General features: G+C 38.4%; 1 protein-coding gene across 2 annotated transcripts in view; it reads right to left on the bottom strand.

The window, feature by feature from the left end:
- Positions 1 to 14,747, bottom strand: part of LOC117524413 (interleukin-1 receptor-like 2) — a 74,207-nt gene extending 59,460 nt beyond the window's left edge. For both annotated transcript variants that reach the window (XM_034186184.1, XM_034186185.1), the window contains exons 1-3: positions 14,655 to 14,747; positions 9,491 to 9,612; positions 292 to 496 (exon numbers count right to left, since the gene is read on the bottom strand). In XM_034186184.1, coding sequence (XP_034042075.1) covers positions 292 to 496; positions 9,491 to 9,557 — 272 coding nt within the window. In that variant the 5' untranslated portion in view covers positions 9,558 to 9,612; positions 14,655 to 14,747. The remainder of the gene's footprint in view (positions 1 to 291; positions 497 to 9,490; positions 9,613 to 14,654) is intronic.
- Between the last annotated feature and the right edge of the window lie 313 nt (positions 14,748 to 15,060).

The following is a 15,060-nucleotide window of genomic DNA, read 5'->3' as shown; positions in this document are numbered from 1 at the left end:
GGACCATCTCTATCCAAAAGTACTTTTTGTTGGCCAGATTCAGATCATTATCTGAATCTGGGCTTAACTACACCTATGAACAGACATTCATGGGATCCTGAACATGTGTCCTCAACATGTGACTTTGATACTGATTGCTCACTTTTAGTTCTGTTTGTTGCTCTGTGATCCTGATCTTTTCTAATCTTTGATCCTGATCACTCATTTTTGATCACATTTGTAACATTTGAACCTGAGCACTGATTTTTGAACCTGACTGCTGAAAACAGGAAGTTAGGTGTGTGTTCAGACCTTTCCTCGCAGGTGTAGGTTCCGTTGTGGTGGATCTGCACAGGCAGGAACCACAGAGCGCCGTCTCTGACCTCCACGCCTGAGGGCAGGCTCAGGCTGTAACCTCTGCTCCAGGTTACATTGGTGGGAAGATGTGAACTTTTGCACCTCAGCAGCAACAGGTGACCTGTGCTGACTTTGTAGATCTCCACCTCCCCCATGTGGCCTGCGGGTGACAGTACAGCAGAAAATCAGTCATTTAGATGTGTATATGCACTCACTCACTCACTCACTCACTCACTCACTCACTCACTCATCTTCAACCACTTACTCCAATTAAGGGTCACGGGGGTCTGGAGCCTGTCCCAGCAGTCATAGAGGCAGGGCACACCCTGGGCAGGCCACATATAAACAAACAAACACATTCACACCTGCATGCACAGCTATGGACAATTTTGAACAAGTGTCTAATCCACCTAACCTGCATGTCTTTGGGTGTGGGAGGAAGCTGGAGCACCCAGAGAGAACCCATGCAAACATGGGGAGAACACATAACTCCACAAAGAAAGGCCACAAGCAGGAATCTAACCCAACCTTCTCGCTGTGAGGCAACAGTGCTAACCACTAACCCACCGTACTGCTCTGTGTATATGCAGTCTGTGCTTATTTGTCATTTAGCAGGAAACGTGGGCTTCCCCTTGTTCTTTTCCCATTGCTGTGGTCCTCAACACTCAGGCACCTGCATGCTGTCATATAATGATATTTTCATTATGCAAGTGATACAGCTCTATAGTCTCTTTAATACCGCTGTCACACATAGCCAGAATTATGCAGAATGGCGTTGGAATTATGAATTGGCGCACATCCCAAAAGTGTCGGATTTCAGTTCCAGAACGTTCTGACAGCCATCTGCAGAAGTCGACACAGTTGATCAAAATCGGCCAGTGGCCCCGAGTGTAATGCACATGTTCAAAACTCTTGGGCGTGGTTGAAATGGGACACCTATGCGATGGCGGTCCATGTGCAGTCTGAGGACCATCTGACCACAATTTACATATTCTGATGGAGAAAAAACAGGATCCGAAACAATTTGAGTGTATACAAGGGAACCTCAAGATAGATCTGGCACCACAAAGCATGCTGGTATGACCTGTGCCACATAAAATAATGCCCCCAGCGTGCAAAGGAACTGTTGAAATGTATGTGGCATGCTTCATCATGATAATAATTATGAATTATTATCATGTACAGTGAATGTGAACAGCGGCTATCAAACCGAAAGCTCCGTGCACTACTGGGCACATGCCACCACAAATCCGAACAGGCTGCTATATCCACAATAGACCTTACAGTACAGATATTTGTCCATTCCTTCCCATGGGCGACGTAAATAATGTGAACTATTGTCTCCATCAACACGGGCAGGTGCGTCTCTCTGTCCTGTGCAGTAACACGTCCTTGCACATGTCAGGCTCAGAGCTGCACGGATCACATGCTGTAATAAATGATCACTTTCAAACTCTGTAGGAGATATGACATGGAATTTGTGCCAGGCCGTTACACCATTAATAAACATGAATCTCACCTCCAACAGCAATCCAGGAGTGTTTCACAGCGCGGACGTGGGCATGAAGCCGGGACAGCAGCCTGCGGTTAAAATCCTCTCACTCAAAAGAAAAAATTAATTCCATGTGATAATCCAACCATCGTGGTGTCCAGAGTTGTGCTGTGCTCCTGAAGCGGGCAAACAAGAAAAAATAAAGTTCCCTGGAAAGGCGCTCTGTCTGAGGGACTGTATGGCCAACTGCCAGCAAACTTTCAGTGAAGCTGTCCAGTGGCACACAGACAGAGTAGCCAGCCACACAGTGGAAACTAAAGCACAGCACTCATAGAGCACAAGCCTCCACCAACACTAGTTCCAATTCCATAAATTTTTACCTGAGAAAAAATTTCAAGGTCAAAGTCCTGTTAGAAACGACTTTTCAATGTTGAAATCAAATATCCTCTAAATTTGCAATATGGATCAAACTTAGCCTGTTCATACTATTGATTAAGATTTTTGAAAATTCATTCAATGTTAAAGGATAGGGATTTTTCCAATTTTCCATGATTTTTCCTGACTTTGACCTTTGACCTATTACCTTAAAAATGTAATCATTTCTTGCCTATTAGGATATGAATCCTCTGTAAAAAAAAAAAAAAAAAAAAAAGTTCATAAGGATATATGAAAAATTGTGGTTTCCAGGCTGTTCACAAATAAACGGGCAAAAACATGAATAGTGGTTTATTTACCAAAAGTGAGCTGAAGCAGTCCAAAGATGGGACGCAGTCCGAAAAGTTAGGTGAAGGAGGCTAGTCATTCTGTAGTGGAAGAGTCAGGAAGAAGAATAGGAGCAAGAAACGAGACAAAGGACAACATCACAGGAAAAAGAAATGTGAGGAAAATAATCCGGTAGCAAAATCAGAACAGTGAGCAGATGAGAGACAAGTGCTGTGATTAGAATGTTGAACAGATGTGCACAAACAGGTGACAGATGGACAAGACAACAGACAAAGCAAAAACAGAAAACTGTAAAGATGCCAGGGTGAGTATAACAAAAGAAACACACCACAAGACTCCTTAAAATCAGTGGAAATAAACCTAAGACCCGAGGACAGAAACTAAAGCAGAACTCAAGAATGGCTAAAGTGTTAAACAAAGGTAAAAACACCACAAAGCAACAACATGCAACACACAGGACAACAGATAGGGGGAAGTGAGGAAACTCAACACCATTGGGCCGGGCCTTATCTCAGGTTTCTGTAGCATAAAGAGGAAGAGAGATCACAGCTTCACGTGGTTCTAACATTAATCCATCACGTTACTCCTGGATGGAGTAACACCAGACACCAGATGGAGGGCACAGACAGGTAGTTTCAACAGTGCATTAGTGGTTAGCACTGCTGCCTCACAGCAAGAAGGTCATGGGATCGGTTCCCACCTGTGGCCTTTCTGTGTGGAGTTTGCATGTTCTCCCCGTGTTTGCGTGGGTTTTCTCCAGGTGCCCTGGTTTCCTCCCACATCTAAACACATGCAGGTTAGGTGAATTGGAAACTTTATAACTGTCCAGGTCTCCCATGCAAAAGAGGTTTCGATCTTAATCGGACTAACCTGATTACATTAAATTAAAGACGCCGTAGTCAGAATTAAGCCCCAGCCTTTAGGTCAGAAGTTCAACTCCCACAGTACACCACAAAACCACCTGTTGTGTCATAAACGAGAAAAGCAATGTTGCAACTCTGCATATGTGTTGCAGCGTTCAGCTTGTTCATACTGATTTAAGAGCAGCTGACTGAGAAAATCAACCGTAGGGGTCCAAAACACGGAAAGTGGCATCTCACGGATTTTAATGAAACTGGCTGTGTGAACAGTACTTGGCTAGTGTAAAACTTCCCCAAAATATTTGGCCATAATATTAAGTGGTTGTCATGGTAACCAGTCGTGTTTTTTTGAGGCAAATGCGCCTCCAAGTCAGCAAGTTGACCAAAAATGGCATTTTTGAGTACATAGAAAAAGTCATAAAAACACTTTTTAAACAATGTTTTAACACTTGTTTGTGAAGTAGCATAACTCTCCATGGTGTTTTAAACATACTGTGTCTTTTGAACAGAAATTTGAGAAATAAGGAATTACAAAAAAAAACAAGTCCTATGTGGAGCTATCGAATTAGTTAAAAACATGCTTAACTAAAAATTAAATTGTCGGGGATCGGACCTAATCTGTGACCTCATATTGGGTAGCTATTGAGAAAAATAGTGTAGCTTCCCATGCCTGTTAAAAAATTCAATTGCATCTGATGGAAAATGCATCAATGGGGGGGCCCAAACATGTGAATTTACTGCCATTTTCAGTGTGATATTTGTCGTTCTAACAGTTCAAGGAAACTTTTCCGCCGTGTGTTTTGATGATCTTTCCTGGTGGTTGAACAACAACAGCATGTGCACAACTCGAAGTGATCAGCTCGAAGTGAAAATAGGACAGAGTAAGTATTTTTTGTGTTTTTTTTAATTGTTTCGATCAGTATTGTATTGGCAAGTTTCATATTTTTTAATTTATTTATATTTTTATTTTATCTTCATGACATATACATCAGCTATAAATTACCAAAGACATGGTCACACACACACACACACAAAAAAAAAAAAAAACTGAAAAAGAAAGGGAAACAAAAACATCATTTTTAAAAATACATGTCTTATTGGCTCCCAATTACAATTATTTGACACAGAATCTTGTTTGTAATGTTCTTGGATAAATAGTAATAGGCTCTACATACTGATTACCCGTTGACAACATTTTGTGTTGTAAATATATATTTTTTTATGATAATAAATAAAAGATTGATTAGTTCCAAGTGTTCTCCACTAATTATTCCTAGCATTACATTGCATTTATTCATATATGGTCTTATAAATGGTAAAACCTTTGTACAAAATCTTTCCACGGGTCATTTACATGTATGCAATCATAGAATAGATGTTCCATAGTTTCAATGTGGCTTCCACAGAAGTAGCATGTGTATAACTGTTTTTTGCCATATTTCACTAGTATTTCATTTGTCACAATAGCTTTGTGCAAAAATTTATATTGGAAGGATCTCAGTTGGCTATTTTCAGTACAGGATCTCAACTTTGTAAAACATTATTTCCAGTGATCTTCACTTACTACAATTTCTAGTTCCCTGGACCATTTATCAACTCTAGAATGGCTTGCATTTCTGGCATTAATTATATTCCAATATACAGTTCATAATTTATACACCAGGAGGAGATCAGTGCAGTGTGTTTCAAGAATTTCATTACTTCAGTTTCTTCAAAATTGGCTGTTGGGCGAAATATGATTACATCTATAATATATATATATATATATATATATATATATATATATATATATATATATATATATATATATATATATATATATATATATATATATATATATAACGTATCAGCATTGAAGTAAAACTGCAATAACTTTTTAGTGTGTTTTTATACTCTCCAGGGATTACTATTTACATCAGATATGATGGCAGGATGATTGGACTGTCCTCACATTCTATGAGATTATGTGAAGTTAACCATTTTCACCGTTTTTTTTGTCAAATTTCTGTTCCATGGTCATAAAATGAAATTTATATGACACACATGGGCATTGGAAAAAAATTGCTATAACTTTTTTTTTAAATGTGTTATCATGGTCTACAGGGGTCAGTCTATAAATGACATATGATGACACAATGATAGGTTGATCCTCACGTTCTGGAAGATCATATCAAAATAGCCATTTACACTGTTTCTTCAAAATTTACCAATACTTGAATCTGGGCGAATGGTCCGATGCAATTGGATTTTTTCCCATAAATGTGTACCTCACGAATCTATCTTTCATATTTATGTTAGCAAAATGGCCTACCATGGTCTGAACACTGGCAGTCGCGCAAGGAAAATTGACAATAATTTGAATTTTCAAACTTGTAAAATTTGAATAGAGCTCACGTTATAAAACGCCAATATTTTCTTTTCACTTTACGGGCATGTATGTATGTTGCACCTCATTTGAAAATATACAGCATGCACATTTCAGGGATGTGTACCATTCATGTATAGGTCTAGGAAATTTTTTTCTAATTTGCACATGAAAAGTGCTGAAAATGCGACCATCTGAGTGGCCACAATGGCTAATTTAGCCCCTTTTTCAGCATAGCTCATTTCCATGGCAACCAAATTAAATTTTTCAAAAATACTTTGGAAAATGCTATTTTTTAACCTAAATAAGCATGTATGAAGAGTTTTGTCAAGATCCGCCAACCCCGACTTTCCATCCCATTGCTGATTTTCTCAGTCAGCTGCTCTTAACAGTTTGGTTTAAAACTGTCCCACTAATCTCAACCTTGCATCTGCAAAACCTACTTTGGAGGAACTTAAAAGTCAAAGTCATCATTTTCAGCTTCACCTTATTGTAAAACGTTTTTTAATGCAACAAATGTTTTCTTATTTTTCCTTTCTGTAAAAGATCTGTCATTTTTCAAAGAAAGGAGTGCAGAAAAAAAATTACTCAACACCATACCTGCCAACATTTGAATTTACCAATGTAGGACACCCACATGTGGCTGCCAGCGCCAAGGGGGCAAAGCATAACTAGGGGGGTCCGGGGGAGTGTCCAGAACCACACAAGTGCGGGCCTAATGGGCATCCCGCACACACACATGCGGGACGTGGGACACGGGGGTAAATACCAGAGGTGGAGGAAGTACTGAGTCCCAATAATAAAGTAAAAGTACAAATAACCAAATAAATATTTACTCTAGTAAAAGTAGAAGTACGACAATTACAACACTACTTAACTAAAAGTAAATATTACCTGCTTTTAAATGTATTTTACGTATTAAAAGTAAAAGTACTTGCAGACTGATTAATGTCCATATTCTAATACAAAACTGTATGGACTGTTGCATTTTAATGAAGCTAGTTTTAAGTTAATGTAGTTATGTTTACCATCTGTGTTACATTATGACTTACAATTCTGCTGCAATGCTGCCACGAAAACCGGAGAAGACAACGATATACCAGTCTGTAGCTGGCAACAGAAATGGAACACTGAGTAAAATAAAGCCTTTTAAGAGAAAGAGGATCCACGCTGATCATCTGAAATAGAGCGAAGTGAATAAAGTGAAGCAGTGTGTTTGTGTATTTTTAAAAGACACGGCGGTGCGTTCCTCTCAGCCTCACAGACCAAAATAATGGATCGAACGCTAACCAGCAACACTGAGTAAAAATAAAGTCTTAATCACACGTTACGTCATTTCAGTTGGATTCATCATCACAACCTGACGAGAAGACATCCATGTTTTGGAAGATGACGTCTGGGAAATATTCTAATTCCTTATCACAGAAATTACTGAAAAAATACAGCGTTTTTAGAATCAGAATAAGAATTGAATTTGTTGCTAAGTAAGTTCTCACATACAAGGAATTTGATTTTGTGTTATTGGTTCATAAACAACAATAATAAAAAGAAAAGGAAAAAAATGCTTCTGTAAGAAGTAAATAGTCAAATAGGCAAGACTATGTTCACTGTTAAATAATATGTCGTGTGATGGGACTGTGCAAAAAGCATATGATTGGTGTGCAGATGTACAGTACTTCCTCATCATAACATGGCATTCAGGCATCTGTTATCTTATTCTATTATCTCCCCCCACCTCAAAAAAAAAAAAAAATCATAATAATGCCAATAAATGCAGTGTTTTTAAAGAAGTCCCTCAATGTTTGTCTGCTCCTGGTTCTCAGCATGAAACACAGGATGCAACACTTTGTCCCGCCAACAACAACCAAAATAAGTGAACAGCAGGAAGTGAAGCTCAGTGTGTCACTGTAAACAGAAACCTTTTCAAGAATGAAAAAAATAACAGTATTAACCTGTCACCATTATTTTAAAATAATTATTCTGTTCAGAAACATAAAAATATATCAAATTTATGGTTTCGTTTTCATTCCTAGCAAAATACCAAACGTTTCTGGTTTTCATTTTTGTTCCACAAACTGGTTTTATCAGTATCTTGTAAGTAACACAGTCCATTAACAATGACAGGATAATAATGTGTTCATTCATTTAGCCAGATGACAGTGGCAGCAGAACAAGCAGCTCATCCCACACATCCCTATTCTCGGCCAAGTCCTCTAGCTCTGCCCGTGGGATCCTGGGGTGTTCTCAAGCCATCTTGGAAATATAATCCTGGGTGCTTCCTCAACTCAGAGTACCTCACAGATAATCAAGATATTCATCCTGTCCCTGAGTGTAAGCCCAGATACCCAATGGATGAATCTCATTTTTGTTGCTCATATCCACAACCTTTTTCTTTCAGTCATTACCCAAAGTTCACAACCATAGGTGAGCATAGACACATAAATTGAGAGTCAAATTATACAAATTAAATTAATTAAAAATATAAAAGCCAAGATGATGGGTTGAGTAAGTAATTAGCCCCTTTGGTATAATATCTGTAAATAATTAGTTTAATTGCCAGTTTTCTTCAGACAAGTCAGGGGATGGATACATGAACATTTCCAGGTCACTGAATATGTCTTGAACTTTAGTTACCTCAATTATGAAGAAAACCAAACAGTATGACACTCTGTGGTAAATCTGTGTGAAGTAGACAGTTCTCAAAAACCGAGTGAGTCTGCAACAAGGAGAAGAGTGAGAGGATTTTCTCAAAAAGAAGAGCCGAAAGTTCAGCTACAATTTGCTAGAAGGTACATCTGAGATACAAGCCTAGATTTAATGTTTTGGTGAAAGAAAACCCTCCTCCGTACCACTCCATCATGAAGCCGTATAACTGGGGATACAAAACGCAAAAACATGCACTGTGCACAGTTTCTCCAATCACAGCCAGTGGAGCCTATAACTTCTTCTGGGTCTTGGTGGCTTTCCTCACTCTTCTCCTTCTTGCACAGTCACTCAGTTTTTGTGAACTGTCTACTCCACACAGATTTATTATAGAGGGTCATACTGTTTGTATTTCTTCATAATTGATGTAAATAAAGTCCAAGACATATTCAGTGACTTGGAAATGTTCATGTATCCATCCTCTGACTTGTCTGAAGAAAACTAGCAATAAAACTGATTATTTACAGGTATTATACCAAAGGGACTGATTACTTATGCAACCCATCATCTTGGATTTTATATTTTTAATTAATTTATATTAGGTTGTAGAGATTTGCTTTGAGTTTGAGTTTAAGGAAGATAATTTTAGAAATTTTTATACTGAGAAGCCTGATTTACTTTTTGTATTTGAAATGGCATAAATAGATCAAAATGTGTGAAGTATGAAGGGGCCGAATACTTTTGAAAGCCACTGTATCTGCAACCTTGTTCAATCTTTACCCAGCTTACTACCACTTGCGAACAAGACCCCAAGATGCTTGACAAATGTTGTTGTATAGTACACTAAATAACTTTTTCAGTTTTCAGAAATTTTAATTTAAACTACAACAAACACGACAGCCTGAGGGGGCCTTTACTATCGCCATCCTTTATCAGCTCCAGCTATCATCTTAGTTACTAGTTAACATTATCATTAAGCAACCCATAGAACGTTCAAAGTTCACTTTGTCCTCACACACATTCTTGATAAGTCGAAGCCTTCCTGGGTGTGTTGTGATAGTCAGTACTTACTATGTGTGTCGGTGTGTCCCAAGTGCAACAGAACACTCAGCCAGCAGAGCCAGCCTTCCACGGACATCGTGCTCGTCTGACAGATCACACGCGGGACACATCAGTCAGGTTAACTGCAGGCTCTGCAATAAGGAAGGATTGTTTTCACATTTCCTGACGACTCACTGTCTACTAAAGTGTGTAATTAAGGAAGTGTGAGGTAACATTTACACAGCAGGTTGGAGAGAAACGTTTCCAGAAAGAAACCCAGGAAGTTCCACCGTGCGTGTACTTTGGAAAGGGTTTGTCGTCTCAAACGTCAAAAGTCAACATAAGCATTACATAATCCTCATAAAGTTTTTATTTATATGTTAATGCAATAAGAAGCCCAGTTTCCATATATGTGGAGTCTCATTAACCACTGATCTGTGTACACTGGATCAGATCAGCCATGCCTTTTGGGCGGGGCTTTAAAAGTATATCAAATTCATGTCCCAGAAACTGTGCTCCAAGAAGAATTATCATCTCATTTAGTAATACCATGTAGAATACATACCTTCAAACAGACAAACTCTCTGTCCTCATTTGCAACATTGTCAATTGCAAACCATAACAAAATTCCATTGGTATTGTAGACAGAGTTGTGGAGGATTATCATCAGTTACAAATATAAATGACAACGCAATTGGAATACTTTTAAATTACTTACAATATATTCTGAATACTTTTGAATTACTGCAAAATCAGTTACGCAAAAGCTATGCACTTCATAGTAAAAATGGACACAACCATCCATCCATCCATTTTCTCTACCCGCTACTCAAGTTAAGGGTCAAAAGGGGTTGGAGCCCATCTCAGCAGTCCTATGGCACGAGGCGGAGTACACACCGGACAGGATGCCAGTCTATTACAGGGCCACATACAGACAGACAAACACATTCACACTCACACACACCTATGGACAATTTAAAATTTCCAATTCACCAAACCCGCATGTCTTTGGAAGTGGGAGGAGGCCAGAGCACCTGGAGGGAACTCACACAAACACGGGGAGAAGTGATCCCATGACCTTCTTGTTGTGTTTTGACACATTGTGTTTTAATTTGTAATTAATTTATAACATATCAGATAAAAATTACATTTGCCGTTCTGTCCATTTTAGTATTAAGTGGATCATTTTCAGTAACTGATTTTGAAGTAATTCAAAAGTATTCAGATTATGTTGTATGTAAGGTTTTCTGATTGTATTACAGTCTGTATTCAGTAATTGATTACATGTCAAAGTATTTTTACCCAGCTCTGAGTATAGAACACATTAATAAGATGTTTTTAAAAAACAACAACAAAACACTATTCAGTTAAATCAGTATGTTCTTTGGTATTTTTACCAGACCTGCAGTGATGATTGCTGAGTAAAATGTTGATATTGAGTCCGAGTCAGGTAGTGGATGGAATGACCAAAAAAGTTGTGCTTTTTCTGATTTTATAGAAAATGTTACAGGAAATGCTCAGTGACTATTCAGATGTATGATTTTGGTTGCACTCATTCATTCATTCATTCATTCATTTTCCATATCTGCTTCCTACATTCAAGGGTGACGGGGCCGGAACCTGTCCTAGCAGTCATAGAGCGAGAGGCGGGGTCCACCCTGGACAGGACGCCAAGCTATCACAGGGCCACATACTATAGACAGACAAACACATAATTTTGATCACATTGATTCCTAATTTTGATTTTAATTAATTGTTTACATGCTCAGAAGTTGCACTGCCTTGAACACATATAAACCCTGTGCCTGCGGGCACCATGTTGGCAAGGCCTAAGATAAACACTGGAGATTATGGCTCTTTATTTATAGCTCAAAGACCCATACTCAGAGAACAGATGTATAAATGCTAATGTCTCTTTGAAATCCAACATGGTGTTGTAGTTGTACTGTCACTGGACAAAACTGCTACCAAATATCTGAAATATATTTGTTGCATTTGTATTGCATAAAGATTGCTATGACCGTGAGTTAAATATGAACTATTTAGTCCAATGGGTATTCCAGGTCTAATCTCCAGGACAACCCAAAAACAAATCAGTAATTTCTTCGGGAACAGTTCTTCTTTGAGTACCGCAGGGAGACTCCCTCTATATTAATACACTCATCAGATACATCTCAGATTATTATTGACTGCAGACTAAAGCTGGTTCATGACCAGAGTGCGACATCTTCAGTCTTAGATGTTCTTCCCTCATTTTCATGACACAGCTGGATTGCTACGGATACATACGGACTGATATTATTTGAAAACTGCTAAATGTAAAGTAACCTGAATATCTGTTTAAAGACTGACCATGATTTTTCCCTGATGTTTGGGGATGATGTGTCTGGAAAGTTCTTGCCCAAAGTGCTAATGAATGTTCAACTTGCAGCTCTTTGCTACACAGAACTTTTAATGGCATATGGTTTTGATGAAACGCTCAAGCATATAATTGATGAGCAGAAATTTTTAGAAACAAATGGAATACAGCTTTCATTTATTAAAGAACCACTGTACTTCAACTCACAGGAGATAACCTTGAGTGAAATAGTTTGTTGCATTTTGTTGAGTTGTTTCAGTGCAATGTGGTGCTATAGGTTTTCTTCAGCAAGTCAAGAAAAAATTCAATTTGTAATGACTGAGAATAATTGTGGACTTATTCCGCACTCCAAAGAGCTTCATGCTGAACATTATACTGCACAAAGTGAAGATCCAGCTCACCTTTAACTTATGGTGTTACAAATTCTGTGCTCAATTCTTACAAAATGTTCATAGTAGTGCCAATTATACACTTGATATAACATGCTTTATTCAAACGTATTGTGCAATCCGAACTGAAGCTTTTTTATTTTCACTATGATCCGCTGTCAGATGGGGTAAAAATATGTAATTGTGGTTATTTAGAATGCAAAAACAAACCAAATGGGCTAAAAATAAATAACAGCAAGCACCTAAATTAAATTCCCAATGCAGATTTTTGGCCTCAATTTCAACCATGAGGAAACTGGGCCTGATGTATTAAAATAGCAAACAAAATTTGTGTGTTTCCTAAGATTATTGCCAACTACACCTGAGTGTGGACTAGTCCCTTACCACACTTTTCAACAAAGCTAAAATGCATCTGTTAACATCTCAAAACTATCTCTGTTGAATAGCACAATATGCTTTTCATGGGATTTATGTGACGTGTACAGTGCATCCGGAAAGTATTCACTGCGCTTCACTTTTCCCGCATTTTGTTATATTACAGCCGTATTTCAAAATGGATTAAATTCATATTTTTCTGCAATATTCTACATGATACCCCATAATGACATTGTGAAAAAAGGGTTTTTTTGTTAGATATTTGCAAATTTATTAAAATTAAAAAAACTAAGAAATTACGCAAGTATTCAGTCTTTGCCATGAAGCTCAGAATAGAGCTCAGGTGTATCCTGTGTCTACTGATCATCCTTGAGATGTTTCTAAAGCTTAATTGCAGTCCATCTGGGGTAATTTCAGTTGACTGGACATGATTTGGAAAGGCACACACCTGTCTATATATAAGGTCCCATAGTTGACAGTCAGAGCACAAACCAAGCATGAAGTCAAAGGAATTGTCAGTAGACTCCGAGACAGGATTGTCTTGAGGCACAAATCTGGGGAAGGGCACAGAAATGTTTCTGCTGCTTTGAAGGTCCCAATGAGCACAGTGACCTCCATCATCTGTAAATGGAAGAAGTTCAGATCCACCAGGACTCTACCTAGAGCTGGACGCCCGTCTAAACTGAGCGATCGGGAGAAAAGGACCTTAGTACGGGAGGTGACCAAGAACCCGATGGTCACTCTGTCAAAGCTCCAGCTTTCCTCTGTGGGAAGAGGAGAACCTTCCAGAAGGACAACCATCTCTGCAGCAATCCACAAATCAGGCCTGTATGGTAGAGTGGCCAGACTGAAGCCACTCCTTAGTAAAAGGCACATGGTAGCCTGCCTGGAGTTTCCCAAAACACACCTGAAGGACTCTCAGACCATGAGAAACAAAATTATCTGGTTTAATAAGACAAAAAATTGAACTCTTTGGTGTGAATGCCAGGTGTCATGTTTGGAGGAAACCAGGCAGCATCCCTACAGTGAAGCATGGTGGTGGCAGCATCCCTACAGTGAAGCATGGTGGTGGCAGCATCATGCTGTGGGGATGTTTTTCAGCGGCAGGAACTGAGAGACTAGTCAGGACTGAGGGAAAGATGAATGCAGCAAAAATACAGTCATCCTGGATGAAAACCTGCTCCACAGCACTCTTGACCTAAGACTGGGGCGACGGCTCATCTTTCAGTTGGACAATGACCCTAAGCACACAGCCAAGATATCAAAGGAGTGGCTTCAGGACAACTCTGTGAATGTCCTTGAGTGACCCAGTCAGAGCCCAGACCTGAATCCAACTGAACATCTCTGGAGAGATCTGAAAATGGCTGTGCACCGATGCTCTCTCCATCCAACCTGATGGAGCTTGAGAGGTGCTGCAAAGAGGAATGGACAAAACTGCCCAAAGATAGGTGAAGCAAGCTTGTGGCATCATATTCAAGAAGACTTGAGGCTGTAATTGTTGCCAAAGGTGCATCAATAAAGTATTGAGTATTGAGCAATGGGTGTGAATACTTATTTAAATGTGATTACTAAGCTTTTTATTTTTAATAAATTTGCAAAAATAAAAAAAGCATATTTCATTTTGTCATTTTGGGATGTTGTCAGTCAAACCTTGAGAGAAAAAAAATGAACATACTCCATTTTGGAATAAGATTGTTACATAAAAAATGTGAAAAAGTGAAGCTCTGTGAATACTTTTTGGATGCACTGTATGTCATTAATGAGGTAACAAACATTGGTGTTAGAGGCAAACGTGGTTACAAATTTACTAAAAAACACTTAAGATTATGATTATGAAGTATAGTTAAAGTAAATGTGCTTTTTCTAACACTTGATCCTTTTACCTACTGCAGTTAACTAATCAAATAATCTGGCTTTATTGTAATTTGTTTTTTAAATCATAAAGTTATTTATAATAATTATTGTTATTGTTATTAAAGCTGATAGTACTTGAGTTGGGTTGAAATACTTTACCATCAGACTTGTGTGTCCGTTCATAAAGTGTTGTGAATTTTAATCAGAATGAACTTACCATGCAGAATGTCGCTGCTTGTTTCCTTTCGTGACCTGACAGAGAGCTGCTGGGGCCTTTCCTTTTCTTCTCACAGCCTTTATACTGTCCTAATGATGTCTGCATGGAATTTCCACTCAACAGAAAAAAAAAGACTTTGCTTGCTTTGTGGTGAAGTGATTCAGTCTCATTGGTTCACATATAGGTCATCAAGCCTTATTTGTTCCAATTATTAAAATGACACCTTTACTGTTTTGTCATATTGTGTTCTTGAGAAGAAAAAAACATGTTGAACTTCTTATTATGAATAAATATAAATATAACCTTATCACACTCCTTTGCTGCTGTTTTCGTCATTATTCTTTAATACATTCATAAGAATGGCACTTGTTCAATTACACATTTTTGTTTGTTTTATTGAGAAAGA

Source organism: Thalassophryne amazonica, chromosome 14 (assembly GCF_902500255.1).
Source record: "Thalassophryne amazonica chromosome 14, fThaAma1.1, whole genome shotgun sequence".
NCBI lineage: Eukaryota > Metazoa > Chordata > Actinopteri > Batrachoidiformes > Batrachoididae > Thalassophryne > Thalassophryne amazonica.
This window is presented reverse-complemented; position numbering and strand designations above follow the sequence as displayed.